Source organism: Macaca fascicularis, chromosome 15 (genome assembly GCF_037993035.2).
Source record: "Macaca fascicularis isolate 582-1 chromosome 15, T2T-MFA8v1.1".
Classification (NCBI taxonomy): Eukaryota; Metazoa; Chordata; class Mammalia; order Primates; family Cercopithecidae; genus Macaca; species Macaca fascicularis.
In genome coordinates this window covers 19,504,312-19,519,452 of record NC_088389.1, presented here as the reverse complement: position 1 = coordinate 19,519,452, position 15,141 = coordinate 19,504,312, and the positions used below count along the sequence as shown (strand labels likewise).

The window sequence follows — 15,141 nt, the reverse complement described above, 5'->3', positions numbered from 1 at the left end:
TATCTCCAGGCTAAAGGGCAAATAGGGGGCCCATCTTTGGAGCTTTGTCCCAGGAGTAGTCCCTGTATCTATGGTTGCAGATACCACAACACAGTCTACCTAAACTCTTTCTCCTGGGTTTCATCAACACTTGGATCAGTATCTAAGACTGAAACCTACAAAGTATCTTTGACTCCTCTATCACCCTCACCCTGCTCATCTATAACCCATCAATTCTACCCTGTAAGAGCATGGTAAGGATTACTTACCATGTATGTAAGTGCCTCACACATGATATATAGCCAATAAATGACAGCTGTAATTAAGTTCTAACCATGCCCAACTAAGCCAGTCAGCCAGACATCCAGTCAATAAATATTTACTGTGCAACTCTTCTATCCCAGGAACTGCTGTAAGGCATGAATATGGCAGTGAACAGAAGTCCCTGGTGAAGCTTACACTCTAGCAGAATATCTATTCTGTGTCCAGGCCCTGTGCTAGGACATAAATAAATCGTCATGATCCCCAGAGTCATGGAACTCACTGACTAGCAACAAACAAGTTACTTGAGGAGGAAATTCAGTATAGAGTATAGCTCTTCACCTTCTCTTCCTTTAAACTGCATTTACTCAGGACCAAGCAACTGCTAAAGAGCAGGCACATGACAAAAAAGCACCCTGTGAACTGTGATGTGAAGCTATGCCAGCAGGTACAAGAAATCACCAGGGAAGGTTCTGATCAGAGGCCAAGACAAGAAATCAGATATTTGAACCTCACTCCTGAGTAAGAGGCAAGGTATAATAATCAAGAACGTCATTAGAGAGCCAGGCGTGATGGCACACACCTATAGTCTCAGCTACTGAGGAGGCTGAAGCAGGAGGACTGCTTGAGCCTAAGAGTTTGAGGCTGCAGTGAGCTATGACTGTACCACTACATTCCAGCCTAAGCGACGGCATGACCATGTCTCTTAAAAAACAAACAAAAGCAAAGGCACGTCATTATACCATGAATTAGAGACCCCTTATAATTAGAGAGATTCTAATTTGAATCCTAGCTCTGACACTAGCTGGGTGAACTAGGGAAAAATTGATCTTCTTTACTTTTTTCATTTCTCTCATCTGTTAAATGGTGATTATAATAATACCTATATCCATGGATAAAGTTCTCATTGCAGTGTGTGGGCTGTAACAGACATTTGATAACTGTCAGCTATTATTTTCTTTATTATTACCCCAGCAGGTACACATCTAATGTGATAATGACATTCCTGAAAAGAAAGGCTTTTGAAGGCAATGTTAACGGAGGGTCATGGTAGTATACATAGGAGGGATGCAGAGAAAGGAGGAGGTTTGCATTTCTGGAGCCCTTATTATATGCCAACTTTTGAGATTATTCTTTATGATTGCCATCTGTAGTAAGCAGAATAATTGCGACCCACAGATATCAGGTCCTAATCCCTGGAACCTGTAAAATGCTACCTTATAAAGGAAAAAGGGTATTTGTAGATGTGATTAAATTAAGAATCTTGCATTAGGGGGTTATTCTAAATTATACGGATGGGCCCTAAATACAATCACAAGTGTCTTCATAAGACAGAGGCAGAGGGAGATCTGATAAAGATAGTAGAGAAGAAGAAACACATAATATGCAGAAGAGAAGGCCATATGAAGACAGAGGCAGAAACTGGCTACCAACCAAGGAATGACGGCAGTCACCAGAAGTTGGAAGAGGCAAGGAACCAATTCTCCCCTAGAGATTCTGAAAGGATTGTGGCTCTGCAAACACCTTCATTTCGGCCCAGGAATACTGATTTTTTTTTTTTTTTTTTTTTTTTTTTTTTGAGAGGGAGTCTTGCTCTGTCGCCCAGGTTGGCGTGCAGTGGCTCAATCTCGGCTCACTGCAACCTCCACCTCCTGGGTTCAAGCAATTCTCCTGCCTCAGATTCCCAAGTAGCTGGGATTACAGGCACCTGCCACTATGCCCTAATTTTTGTATTTTTATTAGAGACAAGGTTTTACCATGTTGGCCAGGCTGGTCTTGAATTCCTGACCTCAAGTGATCTGCACACCTCAGCCTCCCAAAGTGCTGGAATTAGAGGCATGAGCCACCATGCCCAGTCTGATTTTGGATTTATGGCTTCTCTTCCAGTAAGAGAGTAAATTTTTGTTGCTTTAAGGCAATGAGTTTGTGGTAATTTGTTAGACAGCAGCACAGGAAACTAATATACCTTTTTTTCTCCCCCCCAAACAGGGCAACAGGCAATATTATGACTTGTCCAAAGTCACTCGGCAAACAGCAGGTATTCAGAGAAGTAAATATATGAGATTATACAACCAGGGAAATGGAGAACAACAGATACGGAAAGACTGTCTAGGTTCTTGAGGACTCTACAGTTCTTGGTTACAGACTTTTCTAAGGCTTGTATGCACTACCTGTGATAAAACAGCACAGTGACAAACTGAAGTAACCACGTTATTATAATACAATCTTCCTTTTTTTCTTTTGGGTTTTTCTTTTTCTTTTTTTCTGAGACAAAGTCTTACTCTGTAGCCTATGCTGGAGTGCAGTGGTGCAAACTCCGCTCACTGCAACCTCTGCCTCCCAGGTTCCAGTTCAAGCAATTCTCCTGCCTCAGCCTCCTGAATAGCTGGAATTATAGGAACATACCACCATGCCCGGCTAATTTTTGTATTTTTAGTAGAGATGGGGTTTCACCATGTTGGCCAGGTTGGTCTTGAACTCCTGACCTCGTGATCCACACACCTTGGCCTCCCAAAGTTCTGGGATTACAGGCGTGAGCCACAGCGCCTGGCCAATCCTCCTTCTTTTCTTTCTTAAGTTAAGTGAGTTTCTGTTGTTTGCAAAACAAACAAACAAACAAAATACAAAAAACCCTATTAAGAAAAAAAAGATACCCTATAAAAATGGCCCTGGTGTAATGAGTATTCCTTTCATTTTTCCTTTTGAAAGCATAAAGAAAGCTCAAGATAAACATTATAGAAAAGTTACAATAGCAAATTTAAAAAATGAAAACAGGTAAAGCCAAAAAGGCAAAATGAATAGCATAAAAATAGCACCCACTATGTTTGAGATGGGATTTCCTAGAGTGCTGAAAAGGCCTGGAAATGAAATTGTTGGGAAATCATGATTGGCTATAGAAGAATCTAAATTTTCTAATTTTAAAACCTGCAGTGTTCTTTTAGGTATGATTATAATGTAAACCAGAGCCTTATTAGAATAGACTTAAAAACAGTTATAATGAATATATCCACAAGGACCACACCTTCCTTTCTTCACTGATATGATTTCACTGAACACCCACCACAGCTAGGTAGGCTTTACTTCACTGACTCATGTAATCTTCAAATCCCATATATAGGTGGGTACAATTGTTATTACCCTTTTGTAAATGATGAAGTGGAGGCTCCAAAATGGTTAAACAATTTGTCCACCTACAAAGTGGCTGACCCTGAACCACCAGTATCAGAACTGAAGTTCAATAACCTCTTCATAAAGCATTCCTATGGCATTCTGTGTAGCACCTGGATCCAGAGCAAAGAACCCACAGAATGACAATCAAATACAGACCTGTTAAGAACCTGCTCATGTCTCGTAACACTGCTTGCTTTTCTCATGATATACTTTTTAAAGGGCACACTAAAGACTAAAGGGCCATATTTCTTTAAGGAGCCTGGAGTCCTAGGACTGCTTCTCTGTCTCACTATAGCTATTCTTACTGCCTGCCATGTTCGGTTTATTCAAAAAATGGTCTATGCCATGGATGAGGAACTAATTCAAAAGGGAGTTTCTCAGTGGTAAAAAAGAAAGGCTCTCTCCAGATCAATCTAGTAGCCCTTCAAAGAAGCATTTGGAAAACTTCTCTCCCAGTATGTGAAAAATAACAACCACAGAATCAGCTATTGTTAACTGACTATTTAGGTGCTATGCTCTGGCCAAGCACTTAACATACATTATTGTGCTGAATAATCACAATTATTCCTAAATCAGGTGCCCTCAACATTTTACACATCAGGAAATGGAGGCCCATGAGGTGCTATCACTCCCTAATAGTCATCCAGCTAGTAAGGGAAGGCTGGAAGCCCCAAAAGTCTATGTTCCTAACCATTACATTCTTTGGCCACAGCAAGGCAAATCTATACATTCTACATGCAGGTAAGTCGGGCCCTTCCCCACTGAAAACCAACCAACCAACCAACCAACCTAAAAAGCCAAGGTCCCCCTTTGTAAATGAACAAACTGAAGCAAATACCCCTAATCGTGCCTGGCCAGATGTCAGATACAGATTTCTGCACCTCCTATTGGCCAAGGATTTGAAGGGTATTTATAGCATCTTTACATTCATTATCTTGCTGGCATCAGGCCAAGGTAAGGGTTATTCTTATCTTATAGATAAGGCAAAAAACATTCAATGAGAACCAACTCTGTACCATGCAATGTGCAAGAAGTTTTTACATACACTATTCACCGCAGTAATTTCGAGGTATTATTCCTATATTACTGAATCTGGAATCTTAAGAGTTAGAAAGAGCCTTAGAAATTGCCCTGAAGAGATCTTTACCTAAGGCATGAATTCCCTCCACAATGTTCCAAGACAAAGAGTTGCCCCATCCTCTTAGTTAACACATCTCCAGTGACTCCATAAGGCACTTCATTCCATTCATTCTATTTTTAGACAGTTATAATGGTTCAAAGGCTTTTCTTTACATGGAGCCAAACCTGAAGCTTCCCCCACTGCCCTGAATAATGTGTTCATGGGTAAAAAATAAATGTACAATCTAACCTAACTCATATACAAACGATTTAGAGATTTAAAGATAATAGGCCGGGCGCGGTGGCTCACGCCTGTAATCCCAGCACTGGGAGGCCGAGGCGGGCGGATCACGAGGTCAGGAGATCGAGACCATCCTGGCTAACACGGTGAAACCCCGTCTCTAGTAAAAATACAAAATATCAGCCAGGCGTGGTGGCGGGCGCCTGTAGTCCCAGCTACTCAGGAGGCTGAGGCAGGAGAATGGCGTGAACCCGGGAGGCGGAGCTTGCAGTGAGCCGAGATCGTGCCACTGTACTCCAGCCTGGGTGACAGAGCGAGACTCCGTCTCAAAAAAAAATAATAATAAAATAAAATAAAGATAATAATGGAGTTTTCAGGCCGGGAGCGGTGGCTCACGCCTGTTAGCCCAGCACTTTGGGAGGCCGAGGAGAGTAGATCACCTGAGGTCAGGAGTTCAAGACCCGCCTGGCCAACATGGCGAAACCCCATCTCTACTAAAAATACAAAAAATTAGCCGGGCATGGTGGCACGTGCCTGTAATCTCAGCCACTCGGGAGGCTGAGGCAGGAGAATTACTTGAACCCGGGATGCAGAGGTTGCAGTGAGCCAAGATCGCGCCACTGAACTCCAACCTGGGTGACAGAATGAGACTCCATCAAAAAAGAAAATAATAATAATAAAATAACGGAGGATGGGTGTGGTGGCTCATGCCTGTAATCCCAACACTTTGGGAGGCCGAGGCGGGCGGATCATGAGGTCAAGAGATTGAGACCATTCTGGGCAACATGGTGAAACCCTGTCTCTACTAAAAATACAAACATTAGCTGGGCGTGGTGGTGCTCGCCTGTAGTCCCAGCTACTCTGGAGGCTGAGGCAGGAGAATTGCTTGAACCCAGGAGGCGGAGGTTGCAGTGAGTTGAGATTGCGCCACTGCACTCCAGCCTGGTGACTGAGCGAGACTCCGTCTAAAAATAAATAAATAAATAAAAATTAATTTAAAAAAATTATAATAAGTTTCCAATTGTGATTTTTTTCCTTCTCATTTCTTAGTCTTAATGAATTATATAGTATAGGCCAGGAGCACACTTTGGGAGGCCAAGGTGGGCAGATCATGAGGTCAGGAGATCGAGACCATCCTGGCTAACATAGTGAAACTCCGTCCCCACTAAAAATAAAAAATAAATAAATAAATAAATTAGCTGGGATTGGTGGTGGACACCTGTAGTCCCAGCTACTCAGGAGGCTGAAGCAGGAGAATGGTGTGAACCTGGGAGGTGGAGCTTGAAGTGAGCCGAGATCGTGCCACGGCACTCCAGCCTGGGTGACAGAGCAAGACTCTGTCTCAAAAAAAAACCAAAAAACCAAAACAAAAACAAAACAACAAAAAAACCCCACCTCATATCATATCAAAATCTCTTTTAAAATGAAGTATCCAGAACTGAAAGATTTTTCTTTTTTTTTTTTTTTGAGACGGAGTCTCGCTCTGCCGCCCAGGCTGGAGTGCAGTGGCCGGATCTCAGCTCACTGCAAGCTCCGCCTCCCAGGTTCACACCATTCTCCTGCCTCAGCCTCCCGAGCAGTTGGGACTACAGGCGCCCGCCACCGCGCCCGGCTAGTTTTTTGTATTTTTTAGTAGAGACGGGGTTTCACCGTGTTAGCCAGGATGGTCTCGATCTCCTGACCTCGTGATCCGCCCGTCTCGGCCTCCCAAAGTGCTGGGATTACAGGCTTGAGCCACCGCGCCCGGCCATGATTTTTCTTAATATCATTTAAGACTGAATTAATTTTGCTTATATGTTTCTGCAGCTAGCAACACCAGTAAGTACATACATTTTACAATGACTGAATCTCTGTGACATGCCACACGTTTTATAATGGGAAAAACTGATGCTGAAAGAGGTAAATAATCTTCATTACACAACCAGCCAGGAGAAGAGCTGGAATTGCAATTCATGATCTTCCAATTCTAAGACTGCTATATTTTCAATCCTCCTTGCCACCTCCTACTCAACCACATACATACTTAATTCACATCTGTTTCACAGGCACCTAAAACCTGAAGTATTTGCCACACATACCACTAACTGATATCTTTCTTATTCCATTCTTGGGAAGCAGAATGCTGAACCCAGGGGTAGGACTTTACATTTGCCCTTGATCCATTTTAGATTTATATAATAAATTCTGCATGCCATTCTGGTCTATTGAAATCTTTGGGGATCTGGGTCCTGCTACCTAATATATTATTTCTTCCATCTCCTTCTTGTCTACATGTGTTGTCAGTGTTACATTATTTTCATTTCTATCCTTAAAACAGTATTAAACACAATGTGGCCTTCTGGCAAAACACTGAAGTCCTTTCTTTAATCTGACTTAACCATTAGCATTCTGGAAATAGTTATTCAATTGGTTTTGTCTTTTATTTTTTCTTTTTTGAGATGGAGTTCTGCTCTTGTCGCCCAGGCTGGAGTGCAATGGCGCAATCTTGGCTCACTGCAACCTCCGCCTCCCAGGTTCAAGTGATTCTCCTGCCTTAGCCTCCCAAGTAGCTGGGATTACAGGCGTGTGCCACCATGCCTGGCTAATTTTTGTATTTTTAGTAGAGACGGGGTTTCACCATGTTGGCCAGGCTGGTCGCAAACTCCTGACCTCAGGTGATCCACCCGTCTCAGCTTCCCAGAGTGCTGAGATTACAGGCAGGAGTCACTGTGCTTGCCCCCAAGACAATTTTTAACAAACTTTAAACTTTAATTGATGAGACTGGGATTAGGTGAATAGATATAAGATATACACTGCAATCAAGGGGACAGGCTTGGGTGGCAATATAGAGTTGATCTCAGGGCCCATGGCAAGGTAAGCCTCAACTTGTGGATAGAAATGAAAATGACAGGCTGAGCACTGTAGTCCCAGCACTTTGGGAGACTGAAGTGGGTGGACTGCTTGAGGCCAGGAGTTCGAGACCATCCTGGGTAACATGGTGAAACCCTGTCTCCCTGCCAAGATACAAAAGTTAGCCAGGCATAGTGGTGTGTCTGCAGTCCCAGTTTCTTGTGAAGTGAGGTGGGAGGATCACTTGAGCCTGGGAAGTGAAGGCTGCAGTGATCCGTGTTCCTACCATTGTGCTCCAGCCTGGGCAACACAGAAAGACCCTGTCTCAAAAAAAGACAGAAGTTGGCGGGACAAATTTCTGGAACACAGGCAACAGAACAGAAAAATTTAAAACTTGGGTTCTAGAATCAGAATCTAGGCTCTGTCACTTGCTAGTAGTGTGTCTTTAAGTTTCTTAACCTATTTAGATGTACCTCAGTTTCCAGATAATAGAATGTGGATATTATTATTTTCAAAAGAACTGTTGTGAGGCCAGCCACAGTGGCTCATGCCTGTGATCCCAGCACTTCAAGACCAGCCTGGGAAACATGGCAAAACCCTGTCTCTACAAAAAATGCAAAAAATTAGCCAGGCGTGGTGGTGCGCCTATAGTCCCAGCTACCCAGGAGGAGGCTGATGTAGGAGTATCACCTGAGCCCAGGTGGTCGAAGATACAGTGAGCTGTGACCATGCCACTGCACTCCAGCCTAGGGGATGATGGAATGAGATCCCATTTCTAAAAACAAAACAAACAAAAACAACTGTTTGAGAACCAATAAGGCAACAGATTACCCATAAATGACACACAGCTCTACCTTCCTCATAGTCTGTAATAGAATAAAATAGCTTTGCAAAGTGTAAGGGTTAGACAAAATTGTTGCTTAATAATAGTTTTTCTTTTTTTAACCTAAAAGACAAAAAAATTGGCAGGACACGGTGGCTCACACCTGTAATCCTAACACTTTTGGAGGCCGAGTTGGTCAGATTACTTGAGGTCAGGAGTTCGAGACCAGCCTGGCTTTTACGGTGAAACCTGTCTCTACTAAAAATACAAGAATCAGCCATGCATAGTGGTATGGGCCTGTAATCCCAGCTACTCAGGAGGCTGAGGCAGAAAAATTGCTTGAACCCAGGAGGTGGAGGTTGCAGTGAGCTGAGATTGCACCACTGCACTCCAGCCTGGGTGACAGAGTGAGACTCCGTCTCAAAAACAAAAAAAACAAACAAACAAAAAAACACCACTTTAAATTTTTTTTTTTTTTTTTTTGACAGTGTCTCGCTCTGTTGCCCAGGCTGGAGTGCAGTGGTGCAATCTCGGCTCACTGCAAGCTCCGCCTCCCGGGTTCACGCCATTCTCCTGCCTCAGCCTGCCGTGTAGCTGGGATTACAGGCGCCCGCCACCGCACCCGGCTAATTTTTTGTATTTTTCGTGGAGCGGGGTTTCAATGTGTTAGCCAGGATGGTCTCGATCTCCTGACCTGGTGATCCGCCCGGCTCGGCCTCCCAAAGTGCTGGGATTACAGGCGTGAGCCACCGTGCCCAGCCTAAAAAATTTATCAGCACCAGTCAGGCTGGTAGCAGGGGAAAGTAATGACAGATTTCCTAGAGGAAGTGAATTATGAAGTACAAATACTAGTTAGACAACTGAAGGTGGAAGAGTGGGTGTAGACAAAGAAACAATTGGGATATAAAGTCATGTCTTAAATTTGGTGCTGGAAAACTCCTCTCCAACTTGGGTTTCCTCTGAGAAGAATCTCATTCCTCTCTAAAAGAGCCGATATAGTTCACTAAGTTTCAGAAAGACTATCAAGAAGAGTTGTTACAGAAGTAGCCACAGATATAATATCAGGCTATGTTTTACCCCTTTGTATGTAAAAGTCATGATCTGCCCACAGTTTTATTCCTGCAAAATATTCTATATATTGCTGGTTACCATAACTAAACACAAGCATTATTAGAAAAAAGGTAACATGCTTGGTCTTTGCTATAGACTTTCAAACCTTAGGGTCAATGTAAAGTGGTTTTTGTTTTTGTTTTTTTTAAGATACAGGGCTTATGTCGCCTAGGCTGGAGTGCAGTGGCTATTCACAATTGTAATCATAGCACTCTGCAGTCTTGAATGCCTGACCTCAAGTGACCCTCACACCTCGCCTCCCGAGTAGCCGGGACTACAGACATGCACAACTGCACCTGGCAAGAGTTTTTTAAGTCAGAGATTATTCTAGCATAGGTAACAGAAGTATCATATTAAATTTCATTTCTTAAACTCCTGCTGATAAATAAGAGCAGATCCAGAGCTCAGTTAGGGTCTCTATGGACACATATTTTCAGAGGCAAAAATGTCAAATTCAAAGGAAATAAAATGATAAATTAAGCTGCTGATATGGTTGGCCTAGAAGATTAGAAACAATCTGAACCAGCTACAGAGCCCTAGCAACATTTCTTCAGAGCACCACTAACACGTGTCTGCTCAAATAAATGGACGTGCCTATCTCCACATCATTTAGCAAGAACAAAAAGTAAATGAGGATAAAGAGATTTATAAATGAATCTAGTCATCGATCTGACCAGAATTGTACAATTTAGGGTCTTGTTTTACAAAAGCTGCAGGACTTCTCAGTCACACCTAACCAAGGTTATGGTGCAGGTAGGTTTTGATTAAAGACGTTAACAGTAAAATCTGACACAATGAATGCTATAGAGAAGATACACAATTTGTTGAATGAATGAATGAGCAGTAAATGAACAAATGGTAAGGCTTGGTGCAGTGTTTTCCAAATTACAAGGCATAACCCATAGCATCATGTTTGGAAAAAAAAGAAATGGAAAATATCAAAGTGCATCATATGTAGCAAGAAAGGGTAGAATTCTGTGAAACTTCTGTTTCAACTAAAGTGTGTGCATTTGTGTGTCTGTGATGTGCAAGTGTGCAGTGGGGTACTGGATCACAATGTATGTAGAAGTGTAAAAAGTTTTAAACACATTGGCCTAGCATTTCAGACACAATAGTATGAACTCCAGCTCTGCCACTTGCTAGCTTTATAATTGTGGGCAAATAATTCCGTTCTCTTAGTCTAACTATTAACTGTAAAATAGAAATGATATTAGTACTCACCTCATACAGAGTTGCTAGGGATGAAATGATACAGTACACGATGGTAAGAACATGAACATGGTGCTTACTATGTACCAGATTCTGTCCTAAATTTGTTACACTGAATCAATCACTCACTCATTCCTCATAACAACTCTAAACAGACAGTCCCCTGCTTACATAAAGTTCAACTTAAGGACTTTTCTTCTTTATGATGGTGTGAAAGTGGTATGTATCCAGTAGAAACAGTACTTCCAATTTTGAATTTTCATCTTTTCCCCAAGCTAGCGATATATGATATGATACTCTCTTGCAATGCTGGGCAGCAGCAAGTCCTTGCTCTCAGTCAGGTTGAGGTGGGAGAATCATTTGAGGCCAGGAGTTCTAGACCAGCCTGGGTAACACACCAAGACCCCATCCCTACAAAAAATAAACAAATTAGCCAGGCATGGTGGCACACACCTATATGGTCCTAGCTACCTGGGATACTGAGGTGGGAGGATCCCTTGAGACCAGGAGTTTGAAGCTGCAGTGAGCTCTGATTGTGGCACTGTACTCCAGCCTGGATGACAAAGCAAGACGCTGTCTCTAAAAAAACCAAAAACAACAACAACAAAAAGAAAAATTCATCTTAAATAAAGCTATAAATAGTGCTTTAATTAAAAAAGTTTTTGATATAATTCAACATTATAAAACTTTTAGCAAACTAGAAACAGAAAAAAATTGAATATGATAAAGGCTATCTGAAGAAACCTATACCAACTATTACACTGAATCATAAAATGTTTAAACAAAAATGTGCTTTTCTTCTGAGACTGGATATAAGACAGGGATGGCCTATGATCAGTACTCTATCTTTATTCAACACTGTAGTGAAGGTCCCAGCCAGCGCAGACAAAATAAGAAATACATAAAAATTAACCATATTTTTATGCCACACACAAACAGAAGTGAAAAATTTTAAAAGATGCCATTTACAATAGCACCAATAAATATGAAATGCCCAAGGTGTAATCTAATAAAGAGATACAAGATCTCTATGGAGAAATTGTAATATACTTATTTAATATAAAGTACTTCTAAGATAAACTAAAGAAGGTTTTTAAGTAAATGGAGGGATATATGACACTCATGGATTGGAAGAGTCATTACGGTAAAGGTCTATAGATTCAGTAAGGTCCCATTCAAAATCCCCACTCTGTGTGTGTGTGTGTGTATAACTTGACAAGCTAATTCTGAAATGTATACGGAAATGCAAAAGAACAAAACTAGTACAGATACTTGAGAAAAGATAAGACAATCTACCATATATCAACATTTATTTTAAAGCTATAGTAATTAAAATGTTTTACTGGCTCAAAGACAAATAAAGAGACCGAAGGCATGGAATGGAGAACCCTACAACATAGCCATGCATATACGAATATTTAATTTATAAAGATGGCACTGCAGAGCACTGAGAAAAAGACAAGGCTTTTCAATGAATTGTGATGGGGCAAGTTGATATCTATATGAGAAAAAGTGAAACCCGATTCTACTGTACTCTAATTTAAGACCCAAATATCAAAGGCAAAATAATATATCTCTCAGAAGATAATAAAGAAGAATATCTTCACGACCTTGAGTTATAAAGAGATTTTTAAAAAGAAGTCAGAAGGCCAGGTGCGGTGGCTCACGCCTGTAATCCCAGCACTTTGGGAGGCGGGGGCGGGCAGATCATGAGGTCAGGAGATCGAGACCATCCTGGCTAACATGGTGAAACCCCACCTCTACTAAAAACACAAAAATTAGCTGGGTGTGGTGGCAGGCACCTGTAGTCCCAGATGCCCGGGAGGCTGAGGCATGAGAATTGCTTGAACCCAGGAGGCAGGGGTTGCAGTGAGCCGAGATCGTGCCATTGCACTCCAGCCTGGGTGACAGAACGAGACTGCGTCTCAAAAACAACAAACAAACAAACAAACAACAACAAGAAAAAGTAAGTCAGAAGAAGCACTAACCATAGAAGAAAACATTGATAAAACTGCATTAAAGTAACAAAATATAATAGAGTGAAAAGGCAAGACACAGCATGGGAGAAGATATATGTAATACATGACCTACAAAGAGCTCATATTCCAAAATACATAAAACTCCTATGTAAGAATAAGAAAAAGGCAACCCAGTAGAAAAATATGTGAGACTTGAACAGGCGTGCCACAAAGGAGGCTAAGCCACATAATCAATAAACTTATGAAAAGATGTTCAAACTTACTAGTGATCAAGGACATGCAAATTAAAACCACAATAAGATATTACATAGCCATCAAAATGACTGAAATGTAAAAAGACTTCATGTTGTGACGGCAATGTAGAAAAACTAAATTTCATATATTGTTAGTAGGACTGTTTGTTTATACAATCACCATGGAAAACGGCATGTCATTATTAAGTGGAAGGGACATCTATCCTATGATTCATTCCCAGGAATATACCCAATAAAAATGCATATACATGCATATCAGGAGGCAAGTTCAAGATGTTCACATCAGCATGCTTTATAAAAGCCCTGAATTTAAAATAACCCAAATGTTCATCAACATTACTACAGATGGTATGCATTCAACAATGAAATACTATACAGCAATAAACCTATCTGAACTACTGCAACAACACAGATGACTTGTACAAACAATGGGTGAAAGAAGTGCGAAAGCAAAGAATAAATACTACAGGATTCCATTTGTATTAAGCTTAAAATAAAACAGGCAAAGAAGGGAAAGAGACATATAGTGTTAACAGTACCGTGGTGGTGAGAAGCTTCTGGATCCTCGCAGTGTTCTGTATCTTGAAGTGGGCAGTTGCTTTACAGTAAGTCATTAAGCTGTACATTTGTATTTTATCCATTTATCTTTAAGTATTAATATTTCATAATAAAAGGCTAAAAACAAAACACAACATGGCAGAGCACTCCAAGAAAGGGAAATGATATCAGCAATGGCAAAAGGAAGGAAAACAAACGCAAGGTGTGTTTGAGAGAATTGCATAGGATACTGATGTTGCATAGAGAGATCTTATGGAGGAATGGTGGGAAATATATCTTGAAAACTGGTTTGGAATAGACTGCAATCGATATTATCCGGCTGACAGAAGGCCACTGAGATGTTTGAATGGAGCCTAGAAAGGGCTTGTTGACTGACTGGACCACAGAGGAGAGATGAAGAGAGAAGGGGATAGGAAAGTGGCAGAGAGGAACAGAAGTTCTAAACCAAGGTGGCTGTGAGAAATGCAGCAACACTAACAGAAAATTGGAAAGTAAAAGCTGAGCGCGGGGCAAAATTAATGGCTTTAGTTTAAAGAGAGCATGATGGGCGAGTCAAGTGGGAATATTCTAAAGGCAACTACTTAGGGGACAATGGTCAGGGCTAAAATGAAGAATCTGGGAGTCCTCAACACATAGAACAGTTGAAGCTATGGCAACAGATCAGAACTCCAAGGGGTGGGGGTTGGGGGTCGGAGAATGTGGAGAAGCAGCAGTAGGATAAAACAGAGAGGGGAAGGCGAGATCTTAGGGAAGTAAAGTGAGATGACGTGGTCAAAGAAGAAAAGGATAGAATGTAAATCCATGATTATCAGAAATATAAGGGACAAAAGGATTCTACAAAGAAGACTCACTGTCAAATGCAACATCAAAACGTATGAGGGCCAGGTGTGATAGCTCACACCTGTAATCCCAGTACTCAGGGGAGGCAGGAGCAGGAGGATAGCTTGAGCCCAGGAGTTGGAGACTACTCTAGTCAAGACAGCGAGACCCTGCTCTCCACAAAAAGAAAAAACAAACAAACAAAAAAAGTGTTCAGAATAAAAAAGGCTCAAAGGTCACTACTGAGAACCACTTCGGTGAACCAGTTAGGACAAAAATCATACTGAGTTAAAAGTGAGTGGTAAAGAAATAATATAATTAGCTATACATCATGATCCATTCGGAGTGATAGAGAAAATACATTTTGTAGGAGGCAGCAACAGATTCAAGTAGATGCTTTTTAAAAATTTGCTGTCTTTTTTTTTTTAACTAGTAGAGAATCATATGCATTTAAAAAAGACAAACAGGCCAGGCAAACAGGCCAGGCCTGTAATCCCAGAACTTTGGGAGGCCGGGGCGGGCAGATCACGAGGTCAAGAGATTGAGACTATCCTCGCTAACACGGTGAAACCCCATCTCTACTAAAAATACAAAAATTAGCTGGGCGTGGTGGCATGTGCCTGTAATCTCAGCTACTTTGGAGGCTGAGGCAAGAGAATTGTTTGAACCCAGGAGGCGGAGGTTGCAGTGAGCCGAGATGGCGCCACTGCACTTTAGCGTGGCAGAACAAGATTCCATCTCAAAAAAAAAAAAAAAGAAAAAGAAACATAGAAACAGTCTTGTAAGAGG

General features: G+C 41.5%; 1 protein-coding gene across 7 annotated transcripts in view; it reads right to left on the bottom strand.

Moving 5' to 3' along the window:
* Positions 1-15,141, bottom strand: part of NR6A1 (nuclear receptor subfamily 6 group A member 1) — a 258,964-nt gene that overhangs the window by 38,498 nt on the left and 205,325 nt on the right. The window contains exon 1 of one of the 7 annotated variants that reach the window (XM_065530083.1): positions 8,291-8,345. The exons of the other annotated variants lie outside the window; for them this stretch is intronic. Coding sequence (XP_065386155.1) covers positions 8,291-8,330 — 40 coding nt within the window. The 5' untranslated portion in view covers positions 8,331-8,345. Of the gene's footprint in view, positions 1-8,290; positions 8,346-15,141 lie in introns of those variants that run through there. 7 annotated transcript variants of the gene reach the window in all.